Genomic DNA, 18,283 nt, shown 5'->3' on the forward strand with positions numbered 1-18,283 from the left:
CTTTGTAAACATTGTTTACCTTTTTAGGTATGTGTCTCCCTAGCCAGACCATGGTTACTTGAGAGCAGGGCTGGGTTTTACTCTTTTTAAAAAATATATCCATATATATATGTGTGTGTATATATATATATACATATATATATACATATATATATATATATATACACACACATATATATGTATATATATATATATAATCCAAATGAGGATTTTTAGGAAATCATTTATAATGTTTGTTGAGTAGGATTATGACATGCTTTTCTGAAGGGTGGGAAGAGTTTGATAACCCTGATGGTGCAGTTATGTGTGACTTAGCTAGTTTCCCTCTCCAGGAAACCACAGAGGAAGAGTGCAGTGTCAGGGAACTTGGGCATCTCCCAGGAAGAACTTGGCAAAAACTTCTATTGTAACAATTTTAACACAAAACTTAAAAAAACAAATGCAAATATTTCAGTTTCCATTAACATCTCCCTTTCTGAAGATCCCTGATTCTCTGAAAAATGTCTTTTTGCAAATAAATATATTAATAAATGTTTTGGGAATTTTAATTGGTGCACTGTTCAATTTCCATCTGAACCTGAAAGTTTAAAATAGTAAAATTATTTCATGACTTCTGGACCAGAAAAACATTTTTAACATCTATTTCCTTAAGTAAATAATACACATGTTAACAAATTCAGAGTATAAAAGGATTTACAGTGAAAGTAAGTCTCCTTTCCACTCACGACTCACCATCCTCAAGTCCTTCCCCAGATCCCTCCTGTAAAGGATAAAGAGTCCTCCTGTGTCTACTCCTGATACCCTCTGAATCCTCTGCTTTACTTCTGACACTTCTAGTCACCAAAAGTCATTGAGGGTGGTGGGGATTGGGATGGTTCCCTCCCATCAAGCAATTTTCAGATTCTCCAGACACCAGCTGGGTGTTCTATAATTTAATTCAATTGTGACACTATCTACTTGGAGATAGCATCAGATCCTACAGGTTAGGGGCTCAGCTCCACAAGACTGGTTCCCTAAGCCCTCACTTCAGATCCAATCACAAGTCCAGGTTGTTACTGTTACCAAACAAAATTTGGGTCCACATGCCCGCAGTGCAACAAAGCCAATCTACTGACACCAGGTTGTGGTGAAGGAAAGTACAGCATTTATTTGCAGGGTGCCAAGCAAGGAGAACAGGCAGCTCATGCTTAAAAGACCCAAACTCCCTGATGGCTTCCAGGAAGGTTTTTAAAAGCAACATCTGGGTTGAGGGTTGCAGCTCGTGAACTTTAATCTGATTGGTGGTGAGGTAACAGGATGATGTTTCAGGAATCTTATTCATCAACCTTCTGGTTGCAACCAGTCTGGGGTTCACTGCTTGTGGTCAGCATGTAGTCACCATTTTCCACCTGGGTGAGGGTCTTAGTTTCTGCAGAACAACTCAAAGATATGCATCAGATGGTTATGTGTATCCCTTGAGTATGAAATATGACTCTGTTTTATCACTGAACTATTTGCTTTTCCTTTGTTTCTGTATTCCCTCACTTCCCTAATTAGTAATTGCTTGAGTCTACAAAGTGGAACTCAGAGAAGGCCGGGAGACTAAAGCCTTTTTCTATAAACAAGGAACAGGGGCACAGAGAGGCTTTTGTACCCAGGAGGGCCTCATTGGGTTAGGTGTTAAATCTAGGTTTGGTATCATGGGCTTTAGCATAAGTGACACTGTTTGGGGTCTGTGGTTTTTCCTTTTAACAGCAACAAGTTCAATATTATTTTTAAAACACCAAATAGGCTAACACAAGCCAAACAAAACAGGTCAGGGGGATGAATTTGGACCAATGGTGGCATTTTGATTACACAATATTCTGCCCCTTTATTCTCATGTGATACTATATATTAGAAATTGTTCCTTATCAGGACAAAGAGATCTAACTCATAGATTTTCATGGCTAGTATGAATATAATTTATTTAACTATTTCTATTTCTGGCTATTTTTCTTATTAAATTAATTAACAGAAAGGTCATTAGACAAGATGGTTCTAATGTCTTGGCAGTGTCGAGGAGGAAGAAGTTTTCCTCTACCCTTCTAGGTTCTTCTGTCTGGCCTTGAAATGGAGCAGGATGCTGTGGGGCGCTCCTTGTACAAAAGCCTTTCTATATCCCCCATTTCTTGTTTGTAGGAAAAAAACTTCAGCCTCCTAGACCTCCTGAGTTCCAAGTGGCAGATTCAAACAGTTTCTAATTAGGGAAGGAAGGGAATGCAGAAACAAAGAAGGAGCAATCAAGAGACAAGAGTGCAGCCATAAAGCAAGGTCCTGGTTCCTCCTCAAGGGATATACATAACTTTGAGTTCTTCTGTAGAAACTAAGGCCCCCACTCAGGTGGAGAACGGTAATTACAGGCTGAGTACAAGATTCCTGGAACAGGGTCCTGTTACCTCACCACCAACCAATCAGAAAAAAGTCATATATCCTGCAGCCTTCATCCTAAATCTTGTTTATAAAACTTCTTCCCCCAAAACCATCTGGGAGTTTGGGTTTTCTGAGCACAAGCTGCCCATTCTCCTTTCATGGCCCTTTCAAGAAACCTTTCTCTACTCCAAACCTCTAGGTTTGTTTGGCATCACTGTGTGTTGGGCACGTGAACTTGTGCTCAGCAATAGTCTAATAATTAAGTTGACATGAGACAGATAAATAGGAGACAATCAAACAAAAGTTTAATAACATGTATACATGGGAGAGACCCGGAAAAACTGTGAATCGCCAAAATGACTGAAGCCTTACCTTAAATATCAGTACCATCCTCAGCTAAAGACAAAAGAAGATGTTGGGGATAGGGGCTTGGGACTTCAAAGGGGAGAAAGGAAATTCACATGGAATTGGAAAAGTAAATATTTCCTAAATAAATGCTGGGCCATTCAGAGACAATTGGATGGAGAGTGGATTCTGATCACTAAGAGTTTTCCCCCACTGCACTTAGTCCATATCTTTTACAGATATCTCTGGTGATAGCTCTGTTCCTACAACAGGCCCTCTGTCTAAATTCCTTAGGCAGCTAAGGGGGAGGTAAAAAAGAAAGACTTCTGAGTCTTCTGTTTCTTAAAAATAATCCACTTAAATTAACCTCATGCCAAAGAGACACATTTTGTGGTGGCAAATTTTGTTCCCCTATAGCAGCCTACTAAGCAAAACAAAACCTAAGCCTCAAGGTTAAGAAATCAAAACCTAAAACAACCAATCAGAAACAGCCAACTAGGCTTTCCCAAATAAGGTAACCACTTAAAGTACAGCCAACCAAATAATTTCCTTTCTTCACTTCCGTGTCTTCTCCATAAAAGTGTCAATGGATGGATCACTTCTAACCAATTCTAGCTTTGTTACCGAATCCAATCTCACTCTGCTCGCCACAGGACAGGCCAATAAATTGGGAGACGAGGTGTTGAGGCAAGGAATAACGACTTTATTCGGAAAGCTGGCAGGCTGAGAAGATGGCGGACTAGGGTCCCCAAAAACCATCTTATCGGGGCCTGGATGCCAGTCTCTTTTATAGAATCAGAGAGGGAGAGGCGGTGAGGAAGTAAAGTAAAAAGGGCCATGAGTCTTGCAAAACATCTCCCATGGCCTGCATTGAGGAGGGGATATGTTAATTTCTTCTTTCTGCAGCCATTCACAGGTGGGCAGGGTCAGATTGTCTCCCTGTGAGCTGAACAAAGAAAGGCACTTTAGTTTAACATTCAGGCAGAGGGGCAGGGTTCCCTGAGGCAGGCCATCATGTATGATTATAATAACAAAGGCAATGAAAAGCAAAGGTTAAAGTCAAAGAAACAGATCCAGCATGGAGTCAAAATTGGCTCTTCCCTGTTACAGCTGGGTACTGCTTGATTTGAATAATTTTTGATCAAGTAAACTCTTAAAATTTTTATTGAGTCAGTTTATCTGTTAATGATGTTGATTCCGATCTTTTGCTATTTCATACAATGCAGAAAGAAACAGCATGTATACATCTTTGCATGACTTGTAAGCAGATGAAGTAGAGGGCCCGGAGAAAGAAAACTACGTATGGCTTTCATGGCATTAGAGAAGGCATTTTGGGCCAAAGCCATTGTGTGATCTCAGCCTGGCCACAATGCTTCCCCTCAGGTCTCAGTAATTAACGATCTTAAGGGAACAAAAGAATACAGAAACAAACAACTGTTATCAGGCAAGAGAAGCAACAGTAGCAAAGAGAATGTATCAGTTGTAAAGACTCCCAGTTCTGTTTCACTGGTAAAGATTAGCCTGAAGCCTCAACCACCAGATCAACTGGCACCTAAGGGATGATGATGTTGACATTTTCTGACCTGTGTGACTCCAATCAACTCAAGCTTGGACTCTGTTGACGGCCCAACCCCTTCATGAACATGCACGTTCCCTTAGCTTACAACTTCCCAAATTTTGCTGTTGGAGGAATCACTGCTTTGGGAGATTCCCAGTTTTCTCCTCACTTGCTGCAAGGAATAAATCCTTTCTTCTCCTGAACTTTGGCTTAGTTGTGTCTTTTGGCTTGACACGCACCAAGAGGAGAACCCAGTTTTTCGGAGAACAGATTCAGTAGGCTAAATGCCTAGAAGTAGAATCACAAAACAAGGACTTTGTAAGATGTAAAGATAACCCATATATGAAAGGAGTTGCCATTATTTGGTTTCCACTTTTTTTTCCCATAAAACAACTGGAATTAACAGTAACAAAGGAATTTTTGCATAAATCTACAATCCTGGGAAACCTACATTTTGTACAGATCAGTATAGCAAGTTCCCATTTGTACTTGCCATTAAAACAGTCACCACACTAAATATAATAAAGAAAATCCCAGAGTCCTTCATTTGGGAAGTTTACTACCATAGGCTGGGTCTATATTTGGTGTTACTGTGAATGGATGCACACTGACTTATGAGTCTGATGATTACGGGGAAAGGAATTTTGTGTGTAGCATGTGCCGGGGGTGGAGTTCTTAAAATGAAGGGGGCATACCCGGCTCTCTGATATTGGGCCACTAATTGACTTCACTACCTTCCACAGGTCACATCCCTTGTATGGGCCCGTTTCCACATAAAACATAAAATGATAAGAGTTGGAATGGGAAAAGGGCATTTAAAGTCATAGAACTGACTTAGAGTACTTAGAGAGATAATGAAGACAGAGAAGAGAAGGGGGTCCAGGATCTCAAGAGATCCTACGTTGAGAGTCTGGCAGGAGGAAATGGCAAAGGAGACTGGGGAGTAGCAGGTCCTTGAGAAAAGGTGAATGTGATGTCCTGAAAGCCAGGAGAGGGAAGCCGATTAAGGAGTGTGCTGAGATCCAATATTCTGAGCTGAACGCGGAGCGGTCCAGTGACCACTGGCAATATGGAGTTGTTGGAGGCTTTGACAACAGCAATTTCAACAAATTAGTGTGATTAAAAGCCAGATGAAAGCCGGTTAAGGAGTAAATGAACAAAATCATTTTTGACGCCTTTATAAACTGCACAAGCTTGTACCAAGCTCTTAGGTCTCCTAATTCATGACCCCTCTTAGATCTGACCTTCAGAGATTCTAAAGCATTTAACTTGTCCAGTACTTCTCCAGCCTCCGGAGATTGCTCTCAGGATATGAAAGTACTTCGTAAACAAAGAGGCCAAACAAAGGAGAAGGGCAAAGGGGCAGCCGTGGGTTTTCATTACTCTCTTCTATTACTCTATCCGCGTACTGTATTCATTTTGTATTCCCTAGGCTCCTCTATGCTCCTGCAATACCAAATTTTCTAAACGGTAGCCACCCAGTAAGAATTTATCACTCCGTATTTCTCGCCCTTCAGCCCCTGGCCCCACACCTCGACCCCTCCCCTCCCCAAGTCTTTAACCAGAGAGGCACGAGTTCACCATTCCACTCTGGAAACAAAAAGGGAGGGGCGGGGCGGGGCGGGGCGGGGTGGGGAGAGGGGAGGGGAGGGGAAAATACTGTGGTTTCTACAGAGGCTTTGAGCGCATGCGTGAGTCCTCCCCCGGACCGTTTGTGCTGCCCTCCTAGGAAGGGGCGGGGGGTGGAGGTTTGCCGGACGGACCGAGTACGGGTGCCGAGCAGGCTCTCACGGAAGTCCATTCGCCATTGGGAGGTCCGCAGTGGGTGCTCTGTGCCCTTGTTGCCGAGGGCCTCTTCTTGGGTCATTCCTGGAGTAGGAGCCGGACTGGGGCTGACACCGGAGCTCCCCCCTGGCCGCCTCGGCGCCTGTGTGACCTCCTCGCCGGCGGGATGTGGCGACTACGCCGGGCTGCCGTGGCCTGGTAAGTGCGGGCTCCGACCTGGCCCCGTTATTTCTGGGGCCTCCAGAAAACGAGGTTGTCCCATCACTACATCCAGAATGTGCAGTAACTCTCAGGCCAAGCAGACAGCAGTTGGAGGAGTCCGGGATATTTTTGAGGACCCGGAGTGACAAGAGCCCTGACTAGGCTTACCTACGTGCTGGCCGCCGTACTGGCTCCTGTCCGTGTTCCTATGCCCCTCGGAAGATTCTGGGCGCTTTTCAGTCTTGGCCTTTTCTATGTCCTTTTGTGCCTGCCCCTTTCACCCTTCTATCCTGGCTGTTATCTCTGTCTCTGGTGGCTTCTTCTGTCCGGGCTCTATGACTCTAACCATGTGTCACCCTTGCCGCGTCTCTTAATTCTCACTGTCTTTTTCTTCTACCTGCACGCCAGCTTACATTGCTTTTGCAGGTACCTGAGCTCTTCTCTCGGGGTGAAGGGGACTCTGCCTCTTTCCTTAGTACGCTGAGTGAACATGATTTGGAGTCAGATCTGGAGCGGTGACGCATACACGTAGTGTCAGAGATGGTGATCAGAGATGGTGATTAGAGATATTCTCTTAATAGCAGCTTTTTTCAGTGTTTAAGAAGGGAGACTTGCTTTTTGGATGTGAGGTGGTGAATGTAGCACCACCTTTCTAATCACTGTGTTACTGTTGCCCTGGTCTGTGTTAATCCTAAACCGAAAATCATAGAAGTATTTACATTTCTATGGGTTACTATGTGCATTTTAATGAAATTAAATTTGACTTTAATCTTTACACGTAGCTGTGTTCTAGTATCCTTAGATATCTTCAGGTTTAACTCATTGTTGCAGGCATTTGATGAGAAGTAACATACATCAAGCAAGGTTGGAAAAACTTGGTGTTCCTGAATTAACTCAGTCTCTAAACACCTGTCTTGAATTTTTTTCGGAATGTTTTAAGTGGTGTAATTTATAGTGTTTATAAGTGATGGGATCCATTTGTTTTATGAAGGTTAATTTGAGTCTAAATTTAGAACTGAATGGCATACAATAGTTGAAGTTTCAGTCCATTAGAATAATTGAATAAGTTACTTCTAATGTCATGGAATTTTAATTTCTGAGTAAATCCCCAGCCCTTGGTACTGAACTAAGTTATTTACAACCTTTTTATTTCTACTCAGTATTTACTGGGGAAATATATCTAATTTTCTTTAAATAAGAAAAGACTTTGCAGAAAATAGCGTACTTTGTTGGAGCAATTAAGATATGTAGGAAAAACTTTAAAAATTGAGTTTCCAATCGACTAATTATCAACTGATAATTGTTTATTCAATTGGATGCTGTCGGCTAAATTGTTTCTAAAGTTACTATTGACTCTGTAGTCATGGCTTAAAATGTCTTATGTTGATAGCACAGTTTAGCTGCCTGCAGAAGTAGAAATGCGGACGGTCAGATGCCCCAAGTTCTGGAGTTTGTCTTTTGATGTAGCTCCTATGCATGTTATGAAGGAGTACATTTAAGTTCTTACTCTTTAATAAATAAACATTCTTTGACATATATATCTAAATATGTGCTCATAGACATGTCAGAAAACCAATGACCAACATTTATTTAGGTGCAATAAATATTTGCATAAAATTGTTGAAAAAATAATAACATGCTAGGAAACAGTACATAGGTTAAAAGCAGATGATGGATGAGTGTGAATAGATGATTTCTGGGGTTGGAGTCGGGGAGCCTTGTTTTGCATCACATTTGATTTTTAGTTTGGCCTAATATAGAAGTATATATTCAAATTCCTTTTCCACCATTCACTAGTCATTCTACCTTAGGCAAGACACAGTTAAAAAAAGCAAGTTGGTAAAATAAGGATACTTACCTTACTGGGTTTTTTTGAGAGTTAACAGTAGCATTTGTGTAAACATTTGACATAATGCCTGGCAGTTAGATACCCCTTTCCCCTCACTGTCCTTCGTCACAACATTATTTCAATGTTCCTTGATTCCTCCTTAAGATATTTCTACTCCCGTGTAATTAAATGAATTACAAATTTATTCTTTAGTATGGGGCCTGGCCCATAGTAAGCACTATGACTGTGTGTTGAATAAGATAATCAGGCGTATGTTTGTTGGTAGGAGACTTTCATTCTCTGCCAGGAAGGACAGGAGGAAAGAGCTCAGATAGTAACATGTGCATTTAGATTTTTTTCTCTTTGGGGTGTTCCCCCCCCCTTTCTTTCTTTCTTTTTCTGGGGAGCCAGGTACATGAGGTGTTAATAATTTTTCCTTAAATTCCTGGACCGTCTCAGGATTGTGAAACATAGATGAGAGGGCAAAGAATAGATGTTATAAGCTACTGGAACTTTTGTGCTTAAAAGTAAAAGTTTACACGCTTTTTTTGTATAGGTGCATCCATAATTCACATTTATTTTCATGCCACCATTTTAGCCTAACATTACATGAAATCTTTTCGTACATCTACATGGTCTTCGTATTTATCACTTTAATGGCTATACACAGTATTCTCTTTTGTTTATGTACCATAGTTTATAAATTTATGTTCTTAATGTTAGATATTTAAGTGGTAACATTTTTTGCTATTACAGTACATCTTTTTTTAACAGCTTTATTGAGGTATAATTGACATACAGCACTGTATAGGTTTAAGGCGTACAGCATAGTGATTTGACTTATATGCATCATGAAATGATGACCACAGTAAGTTTAGTGAACAGCCATCGTCTCATATAGATACAAAATTAAAGAAATAGAAAAAAATATTTTTTATGATGAGAATTCTTAGGATTTACTGTCTTAACAACTTTCATATATAACATACAGCCTGTTAATTGTATTTATCATGTTGTACATTACAGTCTTAGTATTTATTTCTCGTAGAACTCTAAATTTGTACCTTTTGACTGCCTTCATTCAATTCCCCCTTCTGCCACCCCCTTCCTCTGGTAACCACAAATCTGATCTTTTTTCTATGTGTGTTTGTTTGTTTGTTTGTTTGTGAAGTATAATTGACCTACAACACTGTGTTAGTTCCTATTACACAACATGGTGATTTGGTATTTCTGTACCATTTCAAAATGATTACCGTGATGAGTTTAGTTCGGATATGTCACTATACAAAGATATTTTGTTTTCAACTTTACTGACAGCAAATAGCTGTCAGTAGTTAATAAAATAAGTCTCTACCTTTTTTGTTTTCAGTTTTGATTTCTTGGACCAGGATCATAGCCCACATATAGTAAATAGTAAATTAGGGGACAGGCTCTGGAGTCCCACTGCCTAGGTTTGAATCCCTCCTTTACTCCTTATGTCAGTGGAGACTTCAGCAACTTACTTATGTCTGTCCGCCTTTTCCTCGTTGGTAAAATGGGGACGATACTAGTACTTTTATCATAGGATTATCAGCAGGATCAAATGAGTTAGTTCCTGCTGCAGGAGTGCCTGGCACACAGTAAATGGTTAGTAACTGTGGGCTATCGTAAGGCACAGTGTGATTGGTCATGTGTGCCTGTGTGTTTTCACTTTTGCATATTGCTCTTTTATATCGTTTCCTTTGCACTGTTTCCCCATCTGATCTTTCTCCCACACCTATTTTTCTTTCAGTGAGGTCTGCCAGTCCTTAGTGAAACACAGCTCTGGAACAAAAGGAAGCTTACCACTACAAAAACTGCATCTGGTTTCACGAAGTATTTATTATTCGCATCATCCTATCTTAAAGCTTCAAAGACCCCACTTCAGGACCTCATTTCAGCAGTTCTCCTCTCTAACTAACCTTCCTTTACGTAAACTGAAACTTTCTCCAATTAAATATGGTTACCAGCCCCGCAGAAATTTTTGGCCAGCGAGATTAGCTGCAAGACTCTTAAAACTTCGGTATCTCATACTCGGATCTGCTGTTGGGGGTGGCTATACCGCCAAAAAGGTGAGTTTAACTTTCCTACTGCTTTTCCAATTATTCCAGCATGATTGTTTTAAGGTTTCTTAGCATATGTCATTTTTCTTTAGTGCAGTAGAATGTAATTAGATGTTTAAACATTTATTGTGTGCCTCTATTATGTGATAAATTGTTTTAATGGTGCTAATAGGAAAACGCTCTCTGAATCTTAGTTATTATAAGAGATGAAAATGGCCTAGTGGAAGGAGCACTGGTCTGGGAGTAAGAACACTTAGGTTTGATTTTCAGCTTTGCCATTTAGTAGCACAGGCAGGGAAGTAAGTGGCATGCTCATGCAACTACTTCGTAGCAGCTCTGGGACCGAAGGTGGGGTATCCTGATCCCTGGTCTGTCTTCCTTGTATTCCTCAGTGTTGTTTAAAGCCAAATCATGAAACCCATTTGAAATAGGAGTACATTTTGAATTTTTCCATTTTCTGTATTTCGTAAAGGAACATTTACATGTTTTATATGCTTGTCTGCTAATTTATTTTTAGAAGAGCAGAGGCCACTTTGTTTCTAAAAATTTTGAACATAATACATTGCTCTTAGTAGCTTAGCATGTTTTAACAAAATAAATAGTTTTTTTAATCTTTTATATGGCATTCAGATCATTTGATTGGCATACTTTCTTATCTTTTAGACTTTTGATCAGTGGAAAGATATGATACCTGACCTTAGTGACTATAAATGGATTGTGCCCGACATTGTATGGGAGATTGATGAGTATATCGATTTGGGTTTGTATCAACATTAAAATACTTTTCTTGGTTGTATCTTTAGGAAAGAGAAATAGTTGTACTGAGATAGCTCCTTAACTCTAAGTTTAAGGTTGTAGCAGTTGTTTTATTTTTTTGACATCTTTATTGGAGTATAATTGCTTTACAATGGTGTGTTAGTTTCTGCTGTATAACAAAGTGAATCCTGTGTACGTATACATATATCCCCATATCTCCTCCCTTTTAAGTCTCCCTCCCACTCTCCCTATCCCACCCCTCCAGGTGATCACAAAGCAGCGAGCTGATCTCCCTGTGCTATGCAGCTGCTTCCCACTAGCTATCTATTTTACATTTGGTAGTGTATATATGTTAGTACTACTCTCTCACTTCGTCCCAGCTTACCCTTCCCCCTCCCTGTGTCCTCAAGTCCATTCTCTACATCTGCGTCTTTATTCCTGTCCTGCCCCTAGGTTCATTAGAAGCTTTTTTTTTTTTTTTTAGATTCCATATATATGTATTAGCATACAGTATTTGTTTTTCTCTTTCTGACTTACTTCACTCTGTATGACAGACTCTAGGTCCATCCACCTCACTACAAATAACTAGTTTCATTTCTTTTTATGGCTGAGTAATATTCCATTGTATATATGTGCCACATCTTCTTTATCCATTCATCTGTCGATGGACACTTAGGTTGCTTCCATGTCCTGGCTATTGTAAATAGAGCTGCAATGAACATTGTGGTACATGACTCTTTTTGAATTATGGTTTTCTCAGGGTATATGTCCAGTAGTGGGATTGCTGGGTCATATGGTAATTCTATTTTTAGTTTTTTAAGGAACCTCTATACTGTTCTCCATAGTGGCTGTATCAATTTACATTCCCACCAACAGTGCAAGAGGGTTCCCTTTTCTCCACACCCCCTCCAGCATTTATTGTTTGTAGATTTTTTTTTTTTTATATAGCAGGTTCTTATTAGTTATCCATTTTATACGCATTAGTGTATATATGTCAATCCCAATCTCCCAATTCATCACACCACCATGTTTGTAGATTTTTTGATGATGGCCTGTTGTAGCAGTTTTATTTTAATGATAAAAGTAATAGAATAGCAGAAAAAAAATAGGTAAGAAAAAAAATTATCCACTAGTTCATCAGTTTAACACAGCTGCCACGATCCTTAGGGATCAGTTTCTTTTAATTGTACCTATTTTGTGTATGTGGTTAATATTTTACTTTCCTTTTTAAGAATTATATAGTCATAGTGAACATACACTTTGCTATCTTGTCTTTTGCTACCTAACACATTTGTCAGCATTTTCTACTCTACTGAGCAGCCTTCTTGAATATCATTTTCAATGTTGTATGATGTTACCCAGAACAGATGCACTGTACTTCACCTAACTAGCTCCCTTTGATTGAGTACCTTGGTTACCTCTACTTTTTGTAACCAGGTTCCTTAAAAGCCTGCTAGTGTCCAGAGTAATTTCTCCTGTTAGTCTTTCATTGTTCCCTTTTTCAAATAATAGATGAGAAAAAAAGTATATTTGATAGTTATGATTGCCAGTAACTCATGGTGATCTTTAGAAAAAGATTTTTTCTGATGAAATTATTTTCCTCAGGTCTCTTTTTTAAGACTTTGTGTAGACATTTTTTAGACTTTAGCTTAGGTGTATACGGGGGTGGATTTAATCTCTGCATGCACTATTCACAGCACTGTCTTAAAGATAAAATTGTTACATTGACAAAGATATTTACAGGAAAAGCACTCCTTCAAATTATTTTTCTAACGTTTATGAGAAGAGCTTTTAATGTTATGCATTCACTAGTCCCACGCTGTAGTGACTGCAAGCCTGGGTTCTGAAGCTAGACTGTTTAGGCTTAAAACTGACTCCCCCACTTTGCTGTATGTGCAGGTCCTGTTACTTAACCTCTGTGCCTCATTCCTTGTCTGTAAAATGGGGTTGATGAGAACTGTTTTGTAGCATTGACATGAAGATTAAACAAGTTAATGCTTTTATAGCACTTAGAATAAGACCTAATACATATTCTTATTTTGAGAAACTTTGTGTTTTATCTTCTCCAGAGAAAATTAGAAAAGCCCTTCCTAATTCAGAAGACACTGTAAAGTTGTACCAAACTTTGACAAAATTGTTGAGTATTTGTAAACAAAAATAAATACTTGATCACTTTGTAAATAAAGCTAGCAATAATAAAGTAATGGCGGGCTTCCCTGGTGGCGCAGTGGTTGAGAATCTGCCTGCCAATGCAGGGGACGCGGGTTCGAGCCCTGGTCTGGGAGGATCCCACATGCCGCGGAGCAACTCGGCCCGTGAGCCACAATTACTGAGCCTGCGCGTCTGGAGCCTGTGCTCGGCAACGAGAGGCCGCGATAGTGAGAGGCCCGCGCACCGCGATGAAGAGTGGCCCCCACTTGCCACAACTAGAGAAAGCCCTCGCACAGAAACGAAGACCCAACACAGCCATACATACATACATACATAAATAAAAAGAATGTAAGCAGACAAGAATAGCATTAAAAAAAAAAAAACAATTAAAGTAATGACTTGTCTTGGGTTCAGAGACAGTTTTTTTGAAGTGGTAACAAGTGTAAGTCTTCCTAGGGAATACAAAAGGAGAGAGAAAAGTAATGGAATTCTGTTCTTAAACTTGAACTGGGATTTCATCACTTTTTTTTGAATTCAGGTCAGGTGCTACAAAAGATATTTTTTCTTTTTTCTTTGATTCATTGCCTTTCTGCTGTGACTTCCTCCCAAAAAATACTTCTGATTCCAATCCAGTGTTAACATTTATACAGTGCTTCTGTCTCAAGGCATTTAACTTATAAATCAAAGTTAACCCTCTAAACCGTATGTTTGGTGAGTCTTTTTTAAAAATTTTCATGGCTTGTAGAAGATCATCAGAATAGCACATTGTTTCAGATATATGTAGCAGTTGTAGTTGGAATAGGGAGAAAAATGGAAAAAATATTTAAATTTAAGTTTATATATGATTATTTAAATTGTATGAATGTTTCAATAGTCAAATTCTTATTTTGAGACTATTTCTTTTCTCTTCTCCAGAGAAAATTAGAAAAGCCCTTCCTGATTCAGAGGACCTTGCAAAATTGGCACCTGACTTTGACAAGATTGTTGAAAGCCTCAGCTTATTGAAGGACTTTTTCACCACAGGTAAGGAAGGACGTGTGTTTGATCTCGTTTAAAATGTCGGGAAACACAGAGGAAAAATACTTAAAATGTATTCATTTGTTTATTTCCATCTTTTATTTATTTATTTATTATTTTAAATTAACATTTTTTAAAATAAATTTATTTATTTTGTTTATTTATTTTCGGCTGCATTGGGTCTTCATTGCTGCACGCGGGCTTCCTCTAGTTGTGGCGAGCGGGGGCTACTCTTCCTTGCAGCAGGCGGGCTTTTCATTGTGGTGGCTTCTTCTGTTGCGGAGCACGGGCTCTAGGCACGCGGGCTCAGTAGTTGTGGCACGTGGGCTCAGTAGTTGTAGCTCGCGGGCTCTAGAGCGTAGGCTCGGTAGTTGTGGCTCACAGGCTTAGTTGCTCCGTGGCATGTGGGATCTTCCTGGATCAGGGCTTGAACCTGTGTCCCCTGCATTGGTAGGCGGATTCTCAGCCACTGCACCACCAGGGAAGTCCCTATTTCCATCTTTTAAATGAAAATATTTAGTACAAATAAAAGCCAGGTTTTTGATAAAAAGATAAACACGAAGTTTTGTTGCTCTGTGGTTTTACTATTTTTTTAATTTATTTTTATTTTTTGGCTGCGCCATGTGGCACACGGGATCTTAGTTCCCTGACCAGGGATCGAACTTGTGCCCCCTGCAGTGGAAGCACGGGGTCTTAACCACTGGACCACCAGGGAAGTCCCCGTGGTTTTAATTTTTGTTTAGCCCAACAAAATGAAAATTTGCAAGAACTTAAACATGCTTGGCTTTAGTCAGTGAGGGAAAAATAAATCACTTGTTCTTGACAAGCAGATGATACTTCCTATGTGTTTGCTGTCCATAATTGCTTAGAGCTGATTTGGTGATTTTAAAACAAATTTAATTATAACGGACCATAATGAGTAGAATTTACTAAGGTTAGTTCTGGTGTATTTGCCCAATTCTGCCCTATCATGATATAAATCTGAGGTCTCAGACATCTTTGTTTGCTCATTGTTAAATTTTACATTTCTATTTCCCCCTTTGCTGATTTTTCACAGGTCACAAATTGGTTAGTGAAGTCATAGAAGCTTCTGACCTACTTCTCTTGTTAGGTGTGTAAACAGATATTTTTGCTGATCTTAACATGCCTTTTAAATGCATCTAATAAACTAGCTGCAAATAAAATTGCAGACCAAATTTATAATATTGCTTATGCTGAATTTTAAAATGTCAGAATTATATTGGGCAAATTCATTATCCTTTAGGTGGAAATAATAAAATAATTTTTTTGTGGTAAAACTAAAATTTCTAAATATGTGTGTCTATATTATAAGATTAAAGCTATTAAAAAGAAAGTTTGCTTAACCAAAATATTTTCTTGAACCTGATCTTATTGTTTCTGATAATTGAAACAAAAGTCATTTTAGTTTGTCTCATCTGTCCTGTCACAGTTGACATTTTTAATTTAATTTTTTTACTGTATATGGTCTGTAATGGCAGTAGTGTATGGCTGAACTGTAAGTATTCTCATGTAAAATAATCCTTATCAAAGATTACCTTATTTTTTATTGTAATTTTCAGTGATATTTTAAAAAATCAGTTAAACATGTCCTATAATGGTTTTGAAAATTTTTTTCTTAGGTTACCACTGCATTCCTTAAAATAAGAATAGCTTTCCAAAAAGTGATTTTTGCTCTAAAAATCCTTTTATCTTTCAACCGACTAAACATAATTTGGAATTTAGTTTAGGCTGTTGACTTCACTGGAGAATTTAAAGGACTGCATATTTATCTTTAAGGTTCACCTGGAGAAACAGCATTTAGAGCGACAGATCCCGGGTCTGAAAGTGACAAGCGTTATAGAAAGGTACGTATAAAGGAGCATTCTTCACATAGATAGTCTTGAAAGATTTTTAAAAGTTTTTACCTACCCTGGAAGATCTGAAAATGGTAACATCCGAGAAGCAAACATAAAAGCATCCAGTGGAGGTATGGTTGTTATTCTTGGTACAACATGCAAGGTATTATTCAGCAGTTCTGGAAATATAATTGGAGAAGCTAGTTTCCCTCAAATATGTCTGTGAAATATTAGTTTCCAGGGTTGTCCCCAGCAAAGGGTTTTGTTGTTAAATATGTGCGGGGGAAAGCTGGTATAAATAAAACAAACAGGCTTCTTTTCTTTTCCCTAGGATTTCTCAGACCTTAATATATGCATGTGCATTGTGAATCTCTAAGAGAAGTCAAAGTGTGCAGGGTTTTCCAGATTTATTTAGCAACAAAACCCTTTTTCCATGAATACCTTTTAGGGACTAATGTTTCATGATATACAGTTAGGGGAAATATTAAGGGAGTAGCAAGTTTGTTACTAAGGGATAAATAGACTTCTGTTACATTGATAGTCAACAGAATTACGTATGGGGTTATTTAGGATATGTTAATTTCAATTCATGCATTAAAACCCATATGAAACTTTTAGGAGAATTGCTGATGTAGAATAACATGCATTGTTGTGTATTTATATTCATATGTTAACATGATATTGTCTTACTCTTCACTTTTTTCATCTTTTGAAATTAGTAAGATAACTGATTCCTTGGAAGTTTTTTTTTTTTTTAATAATAACCTAGATAAATAAATATCTGGAAAAAATACTCCATGAACATTTAAAAATTAAATGATGAAGGTTATTATGGTTTTGGGGAAGCAGGAAGAAAGTAATTCCTATGTGTAGATTTCCATCTTGTTTCCTGTCCTTCAACTTTGAGCTTTTTACATGATATTCCAAGTTTTAATTATATTTCAAAAGATTTTTTTTCTTTTGTCTTTTAACTTGATCTTTTGGAGAAAACATTTTTCAAAATGTGTGTATATATGTGTGTGTGTGTTTGCCTTTTAACTTGATCATTTTTGATACCTTTTCCACTGGCATTATTTTAACCAAGAGATACCCTTGACTATACATGCTACTGGGAAGAAAAATTTGAATAGAAATTAGCCTATGATGCACAGCTTATTTTGAGCCAAGGCCTTGGCCCTTAATGCAGATAGACTTAATGTGCAGAGAAAAGCTAATCTAACTGGGGAGAAGGAACCCCTGTTACAACTATGGTAGTATGGTTTTTGAGCGACAGGATATCTTGTTGCCTAGATTGGTTAGGGGAGGCTTGCATCTCTGTTCTTTTCTGATATGGCCTAGGATTGTTTTGGTAAATGAGAATCCTGTTTAGGACCTGACAGATAATTCCCTTAAAATCCTGTTAAGGTGATAAATGAGTAGTAACTGATAAATGATCAAGAGCTCTGCAGTATAGAAGAAACAAGAGAACTGATCTCTGGGAATTTATTTATATTTACAGATTTTATTTTATACAGTAGACATGAGAGCAAATTTATTGCTTTATTTTATAATTTACTTTGCTTGAAGACAAGTGCTGTTGTAGACTATTTCTTCTTAACTTTTCCATAATTTATGGTGATTATCTTGCCCATTAAAAACGCACCAATTATTTACAACTATTTGTTATAAATTAAGCCGTTTTCATTATAGGTTAAATCAGATAGTATTAAATGCTAGTATAAATGTTTACTATACAGAAAAAGTATTTTCAACCTCAACTAGTGGTTTTAAATTTTATTAATATGCAGCATTATGTTTTCAAGGCTTGACTGTTACCTGTGATATTTGAAAATAATGAACTACTCAGACAAGACGCAGATAAACTGACTGTAAGAGACTTGTCTGTAAATTGATGGTTGAATGTAAGCATGGAAAGGGAGACCTTAGCAGAAGCCTTTTTGAAATTATTCTAAAGCATCAAATTTGAAAATTTGGGCAATAATCAGAGGTGGTAGGATGGCATCCAGAGTTCAGGTGATACCTTTTTGATTGGTTCAGTCTGGTGTCTGAGAGCCCCAAGATTTAAAATGGTGCTCATGCCTTAGCTTAATGATTGTTGGGTTTATACCAAAGTTTCTGGCTAGACTTCTATTAGAAGTGTAAAAGTAAATGTGAATCAGATTTTTTTTTATGTGGTAATAAATTAAAAACATTTCGACTAGAAGTAAAAAGAAAAACTTGTTCTTTCTAATAAGAGAACACATCTGGAAAAGTGCTGGCAAGTAGAGGGACAATTAGGAACCTTTCTAAGTCAACTGAAGTGAAAGTGACAGGG

The 18,283-nt window shown here is 38.4% G+C and overlaps 1 protein-coding gene across 4 annotated transcripts in view; it reads left to right on the plus strand.

The window, feature by feature from the left end:
• Positions 1 to 6,037: 6,037 nt before the first annotated feature.
• Positions 6,038 to 18,283, plus strand: part of OPA1 (OPA1 mitochondrial dynamin like GTPase) — a 93,806-nt gene continuing 81,560 nt past the window's right edge. For 2 of the 4 annotated variants that reach the window (XM_036850189.1, XM_036850192.1), the window contains exons 1-5: positions 6,038 to 6,277; positions 9,880 to 10,198; positions 10,853 to 10,949; positions 14,012 to 14,119; positions 15,911 to 15,978. In XM_036850189.1, coding sequence (XP_036706084.1) covers positions 6,246 to 6,277; positions 9,880 to 10,198; positions 10,853 to 10,949; positions 14,012 to 14,119; positions 15,911 to 15,978 — 624 coding nt within the window. In that variant the 5' untranslated portion in view covers positions 6,038 to 6,245. Of the gene's footprint in view, positions 6,278 to 9,879; positions 10,199 to 10,852; positions 10,950 to 14,011; positions 14,120 to 15,170; positions 15,225 to 15,910; positions 15,979 to 18,283 lie in introns of all 4 variants that reach the window. The other 2 variants (XM_036850188.1, XM_036850190.1) reach the window with 2 other exon arrangements.

This window comes from Balaenoptera musculus, chromosome 4 (assembly GCF_009873245.2).
Source record: "Balaenoptera musculus isolate JJ_BM4_2016_0621 chromosome 4, mBalMus1.pri.v3, whole genome shotgun sequence".
In the NCBI taxonomy this organism is placed as follows: domain Eukaryota; kingdom Metazoa; phylum Chordata; class Mammalia; order Artiodactyla; family Balaenopteridae; genus Balaenoptera; species Balaenoptera musculus.